The sequence below is a fragment of the Rana temporaria genome, chromosome 1 (genome assembly GCF_905171775.1).
Source record: "Rana temporaria chromosome 1, aRanTem1.1, whole genome shotgun sequence".
Classification (NCBI taxonomy): Eukaryota; Metazoa; Chordata; class Amphibia; order Anura; family Ranidae; genus Rana; species Rana temporaria.
The window spans coordinates 228,127,497-228,148,224 of NC_053489.1; the positions used below are offsets into that span (position 1 = coordinate 228,127,497).

Below are 20,728 nucleotides of genomic sequence, written 5' to 3' on the forward strand. Positions count from 1 at the left end.
GACGACAATCATGCAAAATGCCTACAAGAAGTAATTTCTGCTAAAGAGGGTCAATACCAGCTTCTGAGGCTTGATATGTCTGTTGAATAAATTAATAATTAATAAACATTGTCTTGTATTCAAATATATTACATTTATCTGTAGACACTCTGAATGAGGATTTAAAAATTTGTGGAAAACTTCAACAATTTACGTGGGTTGTACTTACTTTTTCGGGACTGTACATTACTTTACATTGCTTTATACAGTCCTGATCAAAAGTTTAAGACCACTTGAAAAATGGCAAAAAAATCATATTTTACATTGTTGGATCTTAACAAGGTTCCAAGTAGAGCTTCAACATGCAACAATAAGAAATGAGAGTGAGACAAAACATTTTTTGAGCATTCAATTAATTTAAAATAACGAATAAACTGAAACTGGCTGTTTTTCAGCTGATCAAAAGTTCAGGACCACATGCCTTTAAAAGGCCAAATCTGTGCAAAGATGTGGATTCATTGTCATTCTCTGTCGGGTAGTCACACGTTGTGATGGCAAAGGCAAAAAAAACTCTCCCTTTTTGAACGTGGTCGGGTTGCTGAACTGCATAAGCAGGGTCTCTCATCAAGACACTGGACGATCCTCGACCCAAATTAAGGCCCTTACTGGTGCTGACTGCAGCCCCATAACCATCAGACGGCATCTGAGACTGAAGGGCTTCAAAAACAAAAAACGTCTTCAAAAACCTTGTCTCTCTGAACGCCACAGAACTGCTCGTTTGGACTTTGCAAGAGAGCACCAGACATGGGACATTCAAAGGTGGAAGAAAGTTTTATTCTCTGAAAAAATGTAACCTTGATGGTTTCCAACGTTACTGGCATGACAATCCCACCTGAGATGTTTTCTATGCGTCACAGTGGAGGGGGCGCCATAATGGTCTGGGGTGCATTTTCCTTCAGTGGGACAATGGAGCTTCAGGAAGTGCAGGGGCGTCAAACGGCCGCTGGCTATGTCCAGATGTTGCAGAGAGCATTCCTCATGACTGAGGGCCCTCGTCTGTGTGGTAACGACTGGGTTTTTCAACAGGACAATGCTACAGTACACAATGCCCGCAGGACAAGGGACTTCTTCCAGGAGAATAACATCACTCTTTTGGCCCATCCTGCGTGTTCCCCTGATCTAAATCCAATTGAGAACCTTTGGGGATGGATGGCAAGGGAAGTTTGCAAAAATGGACAACAGTTCCAGACAGTAGATGGCCTTCGTGCGGCTGTCTTCACCACTTGGAGAAATTTTCCCACTCACCTCATGGAAATGCTTGCATCAAGCATGCCGAAACAAATTTTTGAAGTGATCAACAATAACGGCGGAGCTACTCATTACTGAGTTCATGTTTGGAAGCTGGATTTCTGTTTTGGGGGGGGTTTAGTTTTTTTTGGAGGTGTGGTCCTAAACTTTTGATCAGCTGAAAAACAGCCTGTTTTAGTTTATTCGTTATTTTCAATTAATTGAATGCTCAAAAAATGTTTTGTCTCACTCTCATTTCTTCTTGTTGCATGTTGAAGTTCTACTTGGAACCTTGTTAAGATCCAACAATGTAAAATATGATTTTTTGCAATTTTTCAAGTGGTCTCAAACTTTTGATCAGGACTGTAGCATCAAAATAGATTTGAACATGCTTTGTATCTGCAAAATACTTGACCTGAGGGTCTCCATGAAAGTTAAGGTATGACTGTAAACATAAAATATTTCCCTGGAGGGGCTTCATTTGAATGAAGGACTTTCTCAGCATTGTTTTATTAAGATGTCGGTCACCTGTCATCGGAATGTTATGTAGGCTACCATTGTGACCGTGCTTTATGAGACTAGTCTGTCATATTGATTTGGATTTGACACTTTCTGAATGAAGTATTGAAGTCAGACACAAAGGGGCAACTAGCATTTCAGAAAGAAATCTGCAATAGCATCCACCTGTACTCTAATGGCATGTATACTTTATTCTACTTTTATAAGTTGCCTTTATGGACCAGTTTATTATAATATAAGTTTTTGGAGCTCTAATTAGAAATGGTGAATATTGTAGACACAAGAGGGGGGTTAGAGGATGTCTGTTCAAGTGAGGGAAATCCTTTCTTATGCAGAGTACACACAAAAATTATTGAAAGATCTCTATACTAACACAAGAGATGTCTCCCCCACTGTGTTATTATGTTCTGACAGGGGACATTCCTTTGGCTGCCAGCGCCGGTCGGATGCTGGTTTGCCAGCATGCCTCTTCGACAGAAGCCAGGCCTAAGATCTGCTTCTGTAGAACAAAAAGCTATACATGTGGCCCGAAAGTCAGCTGGTTCCTGCCAAACTGACCATTTTCAGCCTGTGTGTACCCAGCCTAAAGTCTAGTACACAAGGGTCGGATGTTGGGCGACGTCGGCCAGTTCAAAAAAAGCCGGCTGACATTCGACCTGTGTGTGTGGCACCCATTCCGACAGAAGCTGGCCTTGTGGTCGGTTTCTGTCGGACATGCATGCTGGAAAACCAATAGATGCCGATCAGCTCCCTAACCTAATGGCTGAGAGCGATGATCAGAGTGTTCTGGAAGAAGGGGGGGTTGTCCCCCTGTCAGAACACCAAAGAAGAGCAGGGGTGCTCACTGCACGAATGTTGGATCTTTAGTACAGTGGCTCCGACCAGAGCTGTCAGTATTCCAACATGATAACGAAATCCAAACACACCTCCAAGACAATCACTGCCTTGCTAAAGAAGCTGAGTGTAAAGGTGATGGACTGGCCAATCATGTCTCCAGTCCTAAACACTATTGAGCATCTGTTGGGCATCCTTAAATGGAAGGTAGAGGAGCGCAAGGTCTCGAACACCTACCAGCTCCGTGATGTCGTCATGGAGGAGTGGAAGACGACTCCAATGGCAACCTGTAGAGCTCTGGTATACTCCATGCCCAAGAGGGTTAAGGCAGTGCAGGAAAATAATGGTGGCCACAGAAAATATTGACACTTTGGGCACAATTTGGACATTTTCACTTAGGGGTATACTCACTTGTGTTGCCAGCGGTTTTGACATTAATGGCTGTGTGTTGAGTTATTTTGAGGGGATAGCAAATTTTCACTGTTATACAAGCTACACACTCACTACTTTACATTGTAGCAAAGTGTCATTTCTTCAGTGTTGTCACATGAAAAGATAAAATACTATTTTTACAAAAATGTGAGGGGTATACTTACTATTGTGAGATACTGTATATAGATGTGTGTGTGTATATATATATATATATATATATATACACACACATATATGTAATTTAAATAGGGTTAAAGGTGAGCTAAAGGAAGGTATACTCTGGTTTAATATCACGTTAACTCTTTTTATTTCAGCATTCTTTAAACCGATTATGTTAAATTAATTAGTTGATTTACATGTTAATTTTTTTTTTCTATCATTCCATGGTAGAAATGAATGATGAAAACACAGTCGGAGTAAGCAGAGAAGAAAGCTTGCTGAATGTATTTAATGTGACCATTCAACTGCCAGGAGGAGATGATGTAGAAATACAGGTGAGAAATCAGATTTGAGTGGTTTAATTTTTGTATTTTGCAGCAGTGAAGATTTAAAAAATTGGGGGAAATGGTAGTGGTGGTTGAGTTATGGGAGCCAGAAATTATAATCTCATGTCGCGTACACACGGTCGGAATTTCCGACAACAAATGTTCGATGGGAGCTTTTTGTCTGGAAATTCCGACTGTGTTGTAGTCTCTACTGGACATTTGCTGTCGGAATTTCCGACAACAAAAATTTGAAAGCTGGTTCTCAAATTTTCCGACAACAAAATCCGTTGTCGTAAATTCCAATCGTGTGTGGACAATTCCGCCGCACAAAATTCCAAGCATGCTCTGAATCAAGTACAAAATGGAATTACTTGGTCTGGTAAAACTAGCGTTCCTAATGGAGATAGTACATTCGTCATGCTCTTATGGACGTCGCTGAGAAGTCTGGCGTGCGCTCCAGAAACCAGCTGGACCGGAAGTAACGCTTATTGATGACATAATCTACGAAACGTACGTCGAGGCGCAACCTGGTCACGCACACTCACGTTACTTCCGGTCAAGCTGGTTTCTGGTGGTGGAGCGCACGCCAGACTTCTCAGCGACGGGGGCCATCTCTCCATACTGATACACGCTCAGCAGCCTCAGTGCCGGGATATAGGCACCGCACACAGTAAGGAGCCATTTGGCAGCTTTTTGTTTTTAATCGCATTTTAAATAAACAGTATTATACTATTGCGGTCCTCTCTTTCATCCTATATCCCATGGTTATACTGTTGGAATACGGTCGCTTGATTGAGAATCCCTGGTTATGCAAGGAGCATTACACTTTGTGTAAACAGGCTTTATTGACTTCTTTTTAATTAAAGGGTCTAAACTACTGTTGGTAAGGTGCCATCCTTTACTTGATCACGTCGGGTGAATTGTTATCTATAGTGGGTGAAAGTGGACTCTTTACTCTGATGACTTATTTTCATCACGCAACTTCCTATTCTATTTAAAACTAACCACCAAGGAACCTTTTTTGAATACAGAATGGTGGAATCACTGGAACTTTGCACATTTATTTGCATTTTCACTTCTTATTGAATTTATGCATGGACTTTTTTTCTCATTTATGAATACTATATGATATTGATAGATTCTCATATTTATGGTTATATATTTCCTATGTATGATGTATCACTATAATGTTTAGCACACCTAGCGCCCCCTACCCTCCAATTTCACTTTATTCTTCAGGCTACTGAATTTTTGGGGAGCAGCTCAAATAATTTGTTTAACACTTGTTTATTTATTTATAAATATTTTTTTTATTTAATTTTTCTGTGGCGCGAGATTTACCCAACTCAAACCGAAGGGCCTGGTATACTCTTTGAAGGGAAACCCATTAATTATTTGTATTTATTTGGCTTGGAGTTTCTCCTAAAGATTTATACCAGACACAAAGTGCCTGGCATTGTCAGGATCCAAGTAGGATCCCCGTTCTTAGAAGTCGGACAGATGTTGGACTTCAAGTCGCAGGGCAAAGTTGGATCCACAGTGGTACGACTGTCGTGTCCTACCAGTGTGAACCCTGCCTAAAGGGGGCTGTGGAAATATTTATTATGAGGGCCCTTGTAATCATATTCATAGCCTCAGGTTGCAATAATCCCTTGAAGTGACAATTCCTGTGTTCCCTAAAGGAACAAAAATGTAATATATTACAGCTTACCAGTCCTTAGATGTGGTGGCTGCATTAGTTTCCATTCTTCAGGCTAAGAAAACTTTCAACAAGCACCAAATAATACCTGTTGATCTTACTAGTAATGCAAAGTCCGTTGTCACTTCCTGTTAGCTGGGGGGTCCCGCCGGGAGAAGACAGTGATTATTGCAAGCAGCTAAACCAGCTGCTAGTGATAATCGTAAGAGATTATGGCAGACTGGTTGTACCCAAGTTGATCGATCGATCAACTTGGTACATTCAGCCTGCCTATTAACGATTCAAATCTTGGCCGTTTCTTGCTGAGCCGGCGGAGATTCAAACCGTCTATGGCCGGCCTAAGAGAGAAATAAGTGGTCTTATTCCAGCCTGAAGGGCAATCATGGCTTCCCTGCATAGATACAGTAGAGGAGTGAGAGTAGCAACCCAGGGGCAGGAAGTATGATATTTGCAGGATTACCAGGTGAAAAAAAAAATGAAATAAAGAATACTAATGCAGCCACCACATCAGTAGGTTGCTAACCTGAAATATTTCTACATTTTTGAATTTGAGTTAGAACAATTCAGAGAATTAAAGTGTATTCAATGTGATGTTCCCTTTGTTTTACTTGCACAGGTGTCACCAAAAGAGTTAGTACAGGAGATCATCCAGGTGTTAATGGAACATGAAGATTCCTGTCATAGGACATGCTTTTCGCTGCAGTTTGAAGGCAATGTCCTGGACAACTTTTCAGAGCTAAAGTCTGTGGCAGGACTGAAAGATGGTTCTGTTTTTAAAGTGGTGGAAGGTAAGAACAATCTGTATTGTCCAATATTAAAACTGGGAGAGAGGCAATTATTGCTTACATTTGTAACAAGATATCAAGGTTATCATAGCATGCTTCATAGTACTTTCACTGTTTACCATGGCAATGTTTTAGCCTGTTTCAGTTTAATGATATTGTTACATTATAAGCAACATTTACTAAGACTGGAGAAGACAAAAACTGGAGCAGCTATCTATAGTAACCAATTAGCTTCTATCTTTAGCTTGTTTAGTTAAAGGAGAAGTCCAGCCTAAGCTTGTTTGTCTGGGCTTCTCCTATGGGTCACAGGAGTGCAAATCGTTTTGCACTTTTGTGACCCGTTTTCAGCAGAGAGCGGCCTGAAGTCCGCTCTCTGCTGACATCACAGGAATCAGTCAAGGCACCGCGTCATCCCGATAATAAAGTCTGAATCCGCCAGGTGCCTGGACTGATGCCTGTCTCAGCCTCTCAGTGAGCCGCTGAGAGCCTGAGAAAGCCACTCCCCACCTCTCCACAGCTCAGCGCTCCAATGAGCATAGAGGAGCAGAGAGGAGAGCTGCTAATTGATATGGGATCTGTGAGAATCAAGCCATCGACGAAGTTCGATCGCTCGGTTCTCAGTGTTGAGGCCGCGGGGGACAGATGCTGCATCTGCCTAGGTAAGTATAAATGGGCCAATAAAAACATACTTCTCTTTTGAGGCCTCGTACACACAACCATTTTCCTCGACAGAATCCATCAAGAAACTTGGTGGCAGAGCTTTTTTGCCGAGGAAAACGGTTGTGTGTATGTTTTTCATCGAGAAAACTGTCGAACAAGTTCTCTTTTTTCTCGTCGGGAGTCTAAATTTCCTCGTCGTGTTCCTCGTCGGGCTGGTTTTCGAAGAGAAACACGTTTGTGTGTATGCTAAGAAACCCGCGCATGCTCAGAATAAAGTATGAGACGGGAGCGTGCCTTCGGTAAAAGTAGCGTTTGTAATGGAGATAGAACATTTGTCACGCTGTAACAGACTGAAAAGTGCAAATCGTCTCTTACCAAACTTTTACTTAACACGCAGTAACATGAGATTAGCAAAAGCAGCCCCAGGGGTTGTGCCAGTGGAATCGAACTTCCCCTGCCGTCGTATGTGTTGTACATCACCGCGTTTGAGAACAACGAGATTTTGTCTTGACAGTGTGTACTCAAAGAAAGCTTGTCAAGTTTCTCGACAAGTCTAACAAGGAATTCGTCAAAGAAAACAATGTTTCATTTACGACGAGTTCCTCGGTCGTGTGTACGAGGCCTAAGCCTTGAAAATGCAAGATAGAAGCTGATTGGTTATCATACACAAATGCTCCAGATTCTGGCTGCGCCAGTCTTAGTAAATCCCCCTTATTGTCTTTCTTAATAGAGTGGTCATTTTTAGAGGTCGACCGATATATCGGCATGCCGATATATCGGCCGATATTTGGCCGTTTTTCATCCAAATCGGGCCGATATTTTACAATTCCCGCTAGCGATGCCACGGCTCCGGAGCTAGGCCGGAGCCGCGGCCTTTCCTGGTGCTGTGACCGCGGCGGCAATCCGTGGATTCGTGGATTGCCGCCGCGGTCACAGCATCAGGAAAGACCGCAGCTTCGGCCTAGCTCCGGAGCCGCGGCCATCTTGGTACACCCAGCGCGGCGTCCCTCCTCTGTTTACGCCCACAGAGGAGGAGGGGCCCGCGCTCGTGGGACACACACTGCTCTGGTGTCTGTACTACGGGGGTCAGTGGGGGGTGTCTATATTGGAGGGAGAGGGGGTCTGTACTGAGGGGGGGTGACACCATTTTTTTGCACCAGTGCCACCTGCCAGTGCCAATTAGTGCCACTTTCCATCCAGTGCCATCTGCCAGTAACAATACCAGTGCCACCTTCCATCCAGTGCCATCTGCCAATGCCACCTGCCAGTGCCAATACCAGTGCCACCATCTAGTGCCAATTAGTGCCACCTTCCATCCAGTGCCATCCGCCAATGCCACCTGCCAGTGCCAATACCAGTGCCACCATCCAGTGCCAATTAGTGCGACCTTCCATCCAGTGCCATCCGCCAATGCTACCTGCCAGTGCCAATACCAGTGCCACCATCAAGTGCCAATTAGTGCCACCTTCCATCCAGTGCCATCCGCCAATGCCACCTGCCAGTGCCAATACCAGTGCCACCATCCAGTGCCAATTAGTGCCACCTTCCATCCAGTGCCATCCGCCAATGCTACCTGCCAGTGTGAATACCAGTGCCACCATCCAGTGCCAATTAGTGCCACCTTCCATCCAGTGCCATCCGCCAATGCCACCTGCCAGTGCCAATACCAGTGGCACCATCCAGTGCCAGTAAGTGCCACCTTCCATCCAGTGCCACCTGCCAGTGCGATCCAGTGCCACCTACCAGTGCCAACTAAAGCCATAAGTGCCACCTGCCAATGCCAACCAGTGCTAACTATTGCCACCTGCCAGTGCCAACCAGTGCCACCTGCCAGTGCCATCTGCCAATCAGTGGCACCTGCTAGTACCATCTTTCAGTGCCATCCAGTGCAACCTGCCAGTGCCAATAAGTGCCTTCTGCTAGTGCCATCTTCCTTCCAGTGCCAATTAGTGCCATCCAGTGCCACAAGCCAGTGCCATCAATAAAAAATAAAAATCGGCCTAAAATATCGCCAGCAAAAATCGGCATCATATATCGGCCATCGGCCGCCCAGATTTCTAAATATCGGCATCGGCCAGAGAAAAACCCATATCGGTCGACCTCTAGTCATTTTCCATTATTACCCTATGCTTATTTAGTGTGGGGGAAGGGGGAAGAGCACAACAAAATGATGGGGGCCTCAATACAGCAGATCACCCCCCTGCCCATTGGTTGTTATAGTAGACCCCGTAAAAGTATTTCCTTGTTTCTGACCCGTGCTTTATTAAGTTATGCTATATCAACCAACAAGATATTCAGAGTAATGGCTTGCTTGTGTTTTTATAGAACCATACACCATCAGAGAAGCTCGAATTCACATACGCCATTTCCGTGATTTACTGAAAAGCTTGGAACTCGCAGATGCCTACAACGGAATAGATTGTAGCTCATTGGCCTTCCTGAACAACATTTCTGAGGGTGATATTGGAGGTAAAACATGAACAAGGATAAAATAACATTTCCAGTGTACATAAGGGCTTTACTACAGTGGCAAAGTACTTATATTATTTGAATCTTTTTTGTATATAAATAAATTGAAATGATAATTTGTCAGATTACCGTACTTCAAAATGAAAGTATCCTTATACAAATGTTTTGGATGTATCATTGTCATTAACACCTACAGTGTATGCCTGTTCAGACCAATGAAAAAGAAAATGTTAATGCAATCAGGTCATTATAGAAGAAAAGTTTTGGTGCCCATGTGACTATAAATGGTGATAGTTGTCCTCCTTTCTAGATTTTTCCCCCCATGAGAACAATGTCAAGAAGAAAAAACGTTCTTCCTCAGAACAAGGGCTGGATCAAATAGATTGTTCTCCTCCAGAATACATTTTTCCTGGAAGTACAGAACGTCCCCTGCAACCACTTCAGCCTATTAATTCAGAAAATAAGGTAGGTACGTGCTCTCTCTTGCAGGTAATCCTGTCCTTCAAGCTATCTTAATCATCACCTCTTTTGTTTATGTGTGATTGTATCATTGGGCAATGAGATCATATTCCGAACAGATCATTCCATAAAATATAGTGAGAGGTTAGAGAGTTAGAAAATAGTTTTACAAATGCTGAACCAACAAGGCCAAGCTTGCTTTTTATTTTCCATAGTAGATTTCTTTAAAACTACCTTATTCAGGCAAACATTTGCGTCGGTTTTAGTAACAGTACCAACACATAAAATAAATTCAGGCAGTTCTTCCCAGTGCTTATTTTGATGTCACATTTCGATTTAGTTTTAGTCGTTGTCTTTTGACTAAAATGCTATTTTAGTTTTAGTCATATTTTAGTCATCTTAATTGTTTTTGTTTTAGTCGTATTTTAGTTGACTAAAATCAAATGGTTAAGTTAGTTAAGTTGCAATGCATTATTTAAGCATTTGTAGCTACAATTGCCAAACTCATATACTCCTGGAGTAAAAATCTAATAACGTGTTATTATTTATGGAATTAAGGTTTGAACATGCATTACAGATACAGATTTTGGCCCCTTTCACACGGGCGGATCAGTAATAATCCGCCTCCGTATGATCAGCGGGGATCGCTCCGTTGATCCCCGCTGAGCTGGCGGATGACAGGGCAGTCCCCGCACACTGTGCAGGGACCGCCCTGTCTTTTCTCCGCTCTCCCCTATGGGGGGGATCGGATTAACATGGAACGTATGTCCGTGTTAATCCGATCTAATCCGCAGACGTAAGGAAAAATAGGGTTTTCTTCCGTCTGCAGAATCGGATCATTGCGGAGGCGGACGAGATCGGGTGTCAGGGGATGTTCATCCGCGATCTCATAGGGACCAATGTATGTCCCTTTTTCATCCGCAAACGGATGGATGAAAAAGCGGACATACGGTCCGCAGGTGTGAAAGGGGCCTTAGCCGTTGTGATATATAACATCTTTATAAATAATACAAAGTTTCATAAACAAACAAAAATATAGATTTTTGACAAACAGAAGTGCAACTTTAAAATATAAAAAAGATCAAAAAACTGTAAACCCTATTGACTGTAATGCCATTGAACATATTACCTACATATATTACCAACATTACATAGTTAGTCTGGTTGGAAAAAAAAAAAACACAGGTCCATCTAGTTCAATCAACAAAAAGGAGAAAACAACAAAAACTAAGAATTTTTTACAATCCTATGTACACAATCCTATACCCACAGTTGATCCAGAGGAAAGCAAGCAACCCAGAAAAGCATGATCCAATTTACTCCAGAAGGGGAAAAACTTGCCCCAAGGGGCAATCGGATGTTCTCTGGATCAACTTTACCTATAAAAGTTACTACAGGCATACCCCACTTTTAAGTACACAATGGGGTTTATTTGCTAAAGCTGGAAAGCTCAAAATCAGGCTCACTTCTGCAGAGAAACCAATGAGCTTCTAACCCCAGCTTGTTCAATTAAGCTTTGGTAATAAAACCTGGAAGCTCATTGTTTTTTAGGCAGAAGTGAGCCTGATTTTGCACTTTCCAGCTTTAGTAAATAAACCCCATTGTGTACTTAAATATGGGGTATGCCTGTACCCAGTTATATTTTATACATTTGGGAAAGAAGCCAGGCCTTTTTTAAAGCAATCTATTGAGCTGGACAGAACCACCTCATGAGGGAGTCTGTTCCACGTTTTCACAGTTCTTACCTTGAAGAAACCTATTTGTAGATGAAATCTCTTTTCCTCCAGATGTAAAGAGTGTCCCCTTGTCCTCTGTGATGACCTTAAAGTGAATAACTCAACACCAAGTTCAATATATGGACCCTTACGTATTTGTACACGTTGATCATATCCCCCCCCCCTTAATTTCATCTTCTCAAGAGGGAATAGATTCAGTTCCTCTAATCTTTCCTCATAGCTGAGCTCCTCCATGCCTCTTATCAGTTTGGTTGCCCTTCTCTGCACTTTCTCCAGTTCCCCGATATCCTTTTTGTGAACTGGTGCCCAAAACTGAACTGCATATTCCATATGAGGTCTTACTAATGATTTGTACAGGGGTAAAATGATGTCTCTCTGTGGAGACTATGGCCCGGATTCAGAAAGCAGCTACGACGGTGTATCTCCAGATACGCCGTCGTAACTCTGAGTGCGGGCCGTCGCATCTCGCCGTCTGATTCATAGAATCAGATACGCCTCAATGTTGCCTAGATACGAGCGGCGTAAGTCTCCTACGCCGTCGTATCTTAGGGTGCAATATTTACGCTGACCGCTAGGGGCGCTTCCCTAGACTTCCGCGTTGAATATGCAAATTAGGTAGATACGCCGATTCAGAAACGTACGTCCGCCCGGCGCATTTTTTTACGTCGTTTGCGTAGCGCTTTTTCCGGCGTAAAGTTACCCCTCATAAAGCATGTTAAGTATGGACGTCGGAAACGACCGAACAGCGTTGTATTTTACTTTGTTTGCGTAAGTCGTTCGCGAATACTGCTGTACGTAAGTTACGTTCACGTCGAAAGCATTGACAGTTTGCGGCGTAATTTGAAGCATGCGCACTTGGAAACGTTCACGAACGGCGCATGCGGCGTTCGTAAAAAACGTCAAATACGTGGGGTCACAATAAATTTAAATAAAACACGCCCACATCATCCACATTTGAATTAGGTGGGCTTACGCCGGACCACATACCTTACGCCGTTGTAACTTAGGGTTCTTTATGAATACGGAACTTGCGCCCTAAGTTACGGCGGCGTAACGTATCTGAGATACATTACACCCGCGGATAGATACACAGTTGTATCTGATTCGGGCCTATACCTCTATTAATACAAATGATTTTGCTTGCTTTGGAAACCGGAGCTTGGCATTGCATGCGATTATTAAGCTTATGATCTACCAGAATACCCAGATCCTTCTCCACCATTCCCCCAGTTTTACTCCCCCTATTATGTATGATGCATGCATATTCTTAGCCCCCGTGTGCATACCTTTTACAATTATCAACATTAAATCTCATTTGCCACATAGTTGCCCAGTTAAACAGTGCATTGAGGTTGGGATTAAATATTAAGAAAAAAATAAGAAAAGCCTTTTTTCTTATTTTTTTTTTCTTTCAGCAGCTTAGTAGATGTCCCCTACTTTTTCTTATGTAGTAGTGCAGTGTTAATTTTGACATAAAATTTCAATTTAGTTTTAGTCAAGGCCATTTGACTACAATGGCATTTTAGTCTTAGCCGTGTATTAGTCATTGGAATTGTTTTAGTCATATTTTAGTTGATTAATTTTGTCAACAAAATAAACACTTTAAGAACCTGATGCTATGGTTGCAAAAGATTAACGAAGAATTACTACCAGTTTTCAGGTTGGGAAACTTGCAGTAAAAAAGACCAACTCAAAGCTGGTGTACAGAAAGATACCAGTACTCAGAGTGGGTCATGTCTGTGCTGGGAAACGGTCATGAATATATCAGCTTCCCGCATAGGCTCCATTCCCAACCCCATTCAGCTGTCAGCCAAGAGATTCCACAGCCAAAAGTTGAATGTTTATAAAGGGTCTGGGGACACTGGCTGACACCATTTCCAAAATATGGTGATGACAAGTCACATAGGAAGCAAGCCTTATGAAGAACTAGTCTCTGCAGTCACATTGCCTGCTGGGTGAGAGGAGCCGCAGCAATGGAATTCACCCTCTGTCATGCGTTGACCATCAAAAGCAAGGTGAACCTGATATAAACTAGTCTTTCAGTTCCCCATCAGGCTGCACCTACCCCACAGCAGAACTTATCTGCAGTGGCCAGGGAGGGAGCTCATTGATGCTGAGCTCCACTGAGGACAGGGTGACCGGTATGCCGCCACCAACCAAGACAGATTCATGTACCTGTTCCCAACAGGTACATGAATCTGTCACAAACACCAACAGTTCAGGGGGTACAAAAGGATTCTAAACAATGTCTACGACATTCTTTATGAACTCCCCCATGTATTGTATGTTCCCCACACAGATGCATATAAATGGTGACTTTAGCTTCCTAGCTGAGGCACATCCTTTTGCTCTACAATCAAAGTTATGGCACTTTAGTTTTGGGAGACTTTGCCCAGTAAAATTAAGATTTGACAGATTTACTCTGTGTAGTATCCCTGGCTGGCTCTACACTGCTTGTCAACATACACACACCAAGTGCCCAGTCTTAAAACTTGATGTTGAGCCATACCTTTAAATAAAAAAAGCACTGCATTCTCTCAACCAAGCCTTTTGTTACATGCAGGGCCGCCATCAGGAATATTTTGGGGCCCCTTACACAGCTTTGGAGCAGAGAACCGGGGGGGGGGGGGGGGGGATGTGCTGCCGCCTGAAATTGAGAAGCGGGGGGGCTGCCGCAAAAAAAAGAAGAAATAAAGAAAGATATATATATAATTAATAAAAAAGGGGGTTAGCCATCCGGGGGCCCTGGGGACCTCTGGACCCTTTAATAAAAATAAAAAAGAAATCTCTGGGCCCTTTAATGAAAAAAATAAATAAACATTTATAAAAACAAAAAAGGGGGGGTTGCCACATGGGGCCCTGGGGACCTCTGAGCCCTTTAATAATATATATATATATATATATATATATATATATATTTACAGGGCTTTTTTCATGGGGAACTTGGGGGAACTCAGTTCCACCACCTCTGGCTCAGACCCTTTGGTGCCTGCTCACCACAATCACTTGTAAACACAGAAGTCTGGTTTGTGTGTTTACAAGTGACAGCTCTGCACTCTGTGTGTAACCCCCCCTGAACTCTGCACTCTGTATGTAATGCAATCCTGGTATTTAATGCCCCTTTAAGACCTTTCTACTGTTTGTGAAATCTGAACGGGGTCGTGGTTGAGTTCCTGCACCTATTTTCTGAGAAAAAAAGCTCTGTATATATATATATATATATATATATATATATATATATATATATATATATATATAAAAATTATAAAAAAGGGGGGGTTACCATCCCGGGGCCCTGGGGACCTATGGGCCTTTTAATAATAATAATAATAATAATAAGAAAATATATATATATATATATATATATATATATATATATATATATATAAATATATAAACAAAAATAAAAAAATAAACATTTATAAAAAAATAAAAAAAATGGGGGGCTGGGGACCTCTGAGCCCTTTAATAAAAACATATATATATATTAAATATATATATATATATATGTAATTTTTTTTTATAAAAAAGGGGGGGGGGTTGCCATCCGGGGCCCTGGGGACCTCTGGGCCCTTTAATAATAATAATAATAAGAAGAAGAAAATATATATATATATATATATATATATATATATAAAATATATAATTTTTTTTTATATAAAAAAATAAATAAAAAAAGGGGTTGCCATCCGGGGCCCTGGGGACCTCCGGACCCCTACAAAAAAAAAAAAAGGAAAAAAGTGAGTGGAAAATATGCTACAATGCTGCAAAATAGGACATTTAGCTTAAGATAACATTTTATATGATAAGTAGAGAACTCATAACCTTGGGCATCAAATAGTAGAAGGCTTCCTTTAATGTTGGACATACCAAGGTCTTTCTGCTCATAAAACTTGCTTCTCATGTAGTCCATGTCATATATGACTGGCCGATGCTATTTCCAAAACAAATAAGATATCAGATAGTGAGCAAGTTGAATATTGTGCACAAAATGTACCATTGGAGAGCAGAGTGACATTTATTATATAGCTTTATATTATAGTAGACAAGGTTGTCGAGGCAGAAACACTGATTTTTTTTTATGGTGGATCTGCCATATATATGAATGTTGAAATTAACAAATTAGATTATTACCTTTTTGGTTACTAGGAAAACAAAAAATTCTGCACCCAGCCTAGTTTGCATGGTTCGTGGCTGCCAATTATTAGGGACTGACCAGTCTATTATTTTCATCCAGCCAATCCCTTCTCTAGGAGACTAAAGCCCCATACACACGATCGGAATGTCCGATGGAAAAAGTCAGATGGACTTTTTCCATCGGAAATTCTGACCGTGTGTATGCCCCATCTGACTTTTTTCCGAGGAATTCCGTCGGAGTTTTGATAGAGAACATGTTCTCTTTTACTCCAATGGAATTCCGTCGGAGTTTAGATAGAGAACATGTTCTCTTTTACTCCAATGGAATTCTGTTGGAATTCCGATGTGAATTTGGCCGGACAAAAGCCTGATCGTGTGTACGGGGCATTACACTGACAAAAGAAGATCGGTATGGCACAAAAGTGGCTATTCACATAGATAATTGCAAACTATATCCAAATGTGTTAATTTATTCTCCCTTTAGCATTCAGGGAGTGTCAGTTATAAACTGAAAAAGGGTCAGTCTCTTTTGCATCAAAGGATTTTACCTTCTTCCCTACAAAATTCTTTCAAATTTACACATTTGCTGCACATGAACAACTCAATGTACATTTTTAGCATGCCTCAGTGCTGGGATGAATGAACTCCTGTAAGCATGTGCTGGAGTGAAGCCCTGTACACACGGGCCAAAATCTCTTGCCGCCCGAGTGTACAGACACTCCATTCAAAAGAACCGCAGTTCTTTTGAATGGCAAGAACGCGGTGACGTCATCGCGTACGTCACATTCGATGCCGTCGCCGCCATCTTGCTGCACCCTACATATGCCTAGGAAGCTACCGCACATGCACCAAAGTCATTTCGAGCATGCATGAGTCTCCACGGTGACAGGTAAGTATACACACTCTCGGGTTTCTCGGCAGGAAAACACTGCCGAGAAGCACGACGAGAAAATAGAGAGCAGGTTCTCTATTTTTCTTGTCGAGATTTTAGGCAGTTTTCTTGACGAGAAACTTGAAAGCCTCGTACACATGCACGGTATACTCGGTAAGAAAGCACTGCCAGTTGTTTTCTTGCTGGTTCTTGCCGAGTAAACCGAGCGTGTGTATGAGGCTTAACAGCATCCTTGCCCTCCAATCGAGATGAGCGAGGACCCAAAAAGCCAGAAGAAGCTGGGGAGAAGATGTGGGTGTTGGAGACGGAGCTTGAGGACATCTCATCACTGTAGGGGAGGTGAGTATTGAAGGGTTTAGCTCAACTTTAAGAGCAGATTCAGATTCTTACTAAATACTGGTTCCTTTTAAGTGTTAATGGGAAACTGACCCATCTTATGATGGAAATGGCATGCAAGATGGGGCAATAAATGATATAATTCAAGGTATGAAGTCAATTTCAGTTAGTTCATTTTACTTTCTGCCTCTTGGTGTTGTAGCTTCCCATCTTACTAACCCTGATTCTTTCAACTATTTTTGTTTTATACTTCAGCCTCCTCACTGTCTTAAATCTTTGATTATGAGTGGCTGGAATCCCCCTCCAGGCAATCGCAGAATGCATGGGGACTTGATGTATTTGACCGTGGTAACGATGGAAGACCATCATATTAATATCACTTCATCCAACAGAGGATTTTACGTCAACCAGTAAGTGCTGCATCGCAAGTATCAGTGTTCAGCAAGTTCATTGGCACATCTTTTACAATGATTTCATTGTAAAAAAAATACCTGGGTACCTGCAATAACTACAGTATATAGTTGTATATAAAATGCACTTTTCATCATTCAAAAAGTGTTTCTCAGTGCCAAACCTTTCATCCAATTTCGAAATTGCCGCATTTGTGAATGTCAAAAGCCAGTATAAAAGAATAGTAGTGGTAAAAAAAGCACTTGTGGGTTTAACAAATACTTTTTTGTATAATTCTCCTTTAAGGATTCGTGGCAGGGGGTGTACAGTATCTTATGCCTGCATACTTTTGCTAATAGGTATCCTTCACTCCCATCCCAAGTTGGGAGGTATGCTTCACTACTGCTCTGGCTGCTTTGTTGGGTTAAGGGTGGTAGTCAGTAAGTGGTAAAACTGTGGTTCTACCACTTACAGTATTTTTACCACCCCCAGCATGCATGTTTAAACCAGGCCTTAAAGCGGTTGCATACCGCATGCACGACGTCATCGTGGCTCTGGCCACTCACAGCACCAGAGTCATGAACCCAGAAAAAGCATAGAGGGGACATGTCAGCTCCCTCAGCGGTGACCGGGATGCGATGCCGGCGCTTCGTTTTAAGGCTAGTAGATCATAATGGGCTAGTATGTGGTGCATACTAGCTCATTATGCCTTGGACTTACAGTTTTTTTTTTTCTTTTGCGGTCATACAACCGCTTTAAGGATTAGTAAGCTGATGCATTTTAAAGCAGAACTTAACTGTATCTGAGCACCACAAATCAAAACACGCTATTTCATTTATTTGTAATATTTAGAGCAAACTCCCCCATCCATCCATGTCTCCATGCTTTATTTTGTTGAGAAGTCTATTTGAAAAACCCCCCCTAGAATTTCTATCTGCAACCATCTTAAAGGGTTTGTAAATGAATTTTTTTTTTTTTTTTTAATAGCTTCCTTTACCTTAATGCAGTGCTGTTTTCATGTCCTTATTGTTCGTTTTTGCTCTCAAGTTGCTGTAATTCTTCTCTGATCTCCACACTTCCTGGTTGTCTGTTTCCTGATAACCACAGTACTGGGAGCTTTCTCTCTGTGGTCACTAATCAAGGAGGTGTGATTACAGTGTGTCTAAAACCCCTTAACACCAATCAGTTTCATTTTCCAAACCATCACTGCCCTGTATTGTCTCTGTGGCTCTGTACAGCAGAGAAGCAGGAAACATGCAAAAACGAATCTAGAAACTACAGGTGCATTATATGATTGATTTTTATCTATTTTTGATCGTTTTTAAAAGGAATCAGTTAACTATTATGTCTCTATACCCTGTAAACAGTAATTTCAGCAAAAAAAAAAAAAATTCATTTACAACTCCTTTAAGTAAGGGCAGGCTATTCATGTTGCATTTACTTCCTGAAATCCATCTGCCCTTAGCTCAGACATGAGGCAGGAGGGCGTGCTTACTTATGAGAGCCCCCTCCTCCTCTCATTCAGATGGAAGAAAAAAATGCCCATGAAGACTCCAGGGATGTATGACATCATCTTTTTTAGCCTAGTCCAGAAATCAAAAAGCAACTGAAGAAATTTGTAAAAATAAAAAATAAAGTTTAAAGTAGTGAGGCATTAAAGCATGAAGATTAAAAATAGTTAATGTTAGTTGAGAGAGTAAAGTTCGACTTTATCAAAAAGTACTTAAAGTGGAACTTCACCCATTTCTTGTGAAAAAAAAAAAAAGGTGGAACTTCACCCTTATCTTAAAAATTACAACCAAAGCATCCTTAGAAATGTTTACAAATGGCAATCTAAAAATGAATACTTATTGATAATTGTAGGATTTTTATTCCCTGCATAACTGTTTTCTTTTCCTCCCCATTCTTCTAATTGTGAGCATTTTCACTAAGAGACAATTAATCTCTCCCTTTACTTCCTTCAACTCTGAGTCTACCTCCTGGACCATGTGGCAGTCCACGTCATCTAAGGGGGAGGCACTGGTGATGTAACCTTCCCAGGATGCATCTGTGAGGCCAGGGTTACATCACCAGTGCCTCACTCAACCAGGAATTGGAAAGACAGTCATTAAAAGAAAAAGAAAAAAATGTTTACCTAATATTTATATTTTATATTTGTTTAACTATTTGAATATAAGATGATTTCATATCAGCATGCAGTACTGGTGAAGTGACATTTAGTAAAAGAAAAGTTCTGCTTTAAATGTATGGTGGTGTCATTAGAAGGATACAAAAAAAAATCACCAGACCTGCATCTATTCCTAGAATGAATGTCATCACTCCTGAACATTGACCCACAATCATTTTTTGCATTTTAGATCAACTGCAGAAACATTTAATCCTAAACCATCCTCACCAAGCCACTTGAGTCACAGTATTGTAGAGCTGCTGAACCAGGTCAGCCCAGCGTTTAAGAAGAATTTCAGTATTCTACAAAAGAAAAGGTAAAATTCAGAAGAAATGTTTGCTGCAGAGATGGAATGACACATACATTAGTATCAACATTGACTAAAAAATGAATTTTAAGGATCCAGGATGGATAAAAGTTATAATTCTCTAATTGTGAAAGTTCAATATCTTTTTTCCTTTTACAGGGTAAATCGTCATCCACTGGAGAGAATTGCAACACCATATCAGGTTTATACTTGGATTGCCCCTAATACCAACCATATCATTGACTGTGTGCGAGCAGAGGATGCGTACAACTTGCGCCTAGGATATGAAGAACATATTCCTGGTCAGGTATAATAATGCTTCTATTTTAAGGACAGTAGAAACATAAGCAAAATTTGCCTTGAAGTCAGGCGTTTTTACATAAACACCAAGAAGAGCATGGTCTCTAATGTCCAAGCTCAAGAAGTCTCAACATTTCCTCAAGCTTGGCCAAGGATGTACCTTGAAGGATGGAGGTGATGAATCTGCCTTAAAGCAGAGCTAAACTCCACAAGTCTGATGCCCGTGTCCTCCCTCACCACCATCCTCTCCCTGGTTTCTTCCGGGTACTGGGCTTTAGTCACCTTGGTTGGCCAGGTGAGGGATGACGTCACTCCCTCGCATATGCAAGGTACAGTCTTCCGGCACACTGTGCCGGAATGTAAACTGAGCTGCACATGCACAGCCCAGTGTACATTTTACAGAAGATTGTGCACAGACAGGTTGGTATATTGTATTAATAAAGTATGACTGTTGCGCTAATGTAATATACAAAATCATAGGTGCAAATAAAAAATATATAACCATATATCACATTGGTGAACTCTACATGAAAAGAAAGGTGAGTCCACTTTGGCCAATAAAATCCACTTGAAAAAGTCCACTGTCAATAGGAAGGCTGAAACGCTTCAACACCAGAACTTCCACGTGATGATCATTATCACCAAGGATAGATTTACCAATACCAGCTGATTTTGACCCTCTAAACAGAGAAGTCAAAAAGCGCCTCTATATAATGTATTCCAAAGGAATCTCCTTTCACTTCCAACCTCAGGGGTAGTTCCACCAAATGGAAAAGGGATCCAGCAATATATTTTTACAATCCACATCCACACTGCCATGAACGCTCAAAGGAAAGGAATGTGCTTTTTCCTTTG

At 41.5% G+C, this 20,728-nt stretch overlaps 1 protein-coding gene across 1 annotated transcript in view; it reads left to right on the forward strand.

Annotated features, from left to right (window-relative positions):
- Positions 1-20,728, forward strand: part of LOC120937729 (clustered mitochondria protein homolog) — a 109,701-nt gene that overhangs the window by 18,027 nt on the left and 70,946 nt on the right. Inside the window, exons 2-8 of the mRNA XM_040351178.1 lie at positions 3,442-3,545; positions 5,852-6,023; positions 9,006-9,149; positions 9,460-9,614; positions 16,965-17,119; positions 19,457-19,582; positions 19,733-19,880. Of these exons, the coding sequence (XP_040207112.1) occupies positions 3,442-3,545; positions 5,852-6,023; positions 9,006-9,149; positions 9,460-9,614; positions 16,965-17,119; positions 19,457-19,582; positions 19,733-19,880 (1,004 nt within the window). The remainder of the gene's footprint in view (positions 1-3,441; positions 3,546-5,851; positions 6,024-9,005; positions 9,150-9,459; positions 9,615-16,964; positions 17,120-19,456; positions 19,583-19,732; positions 19,881-20,728) is intronic.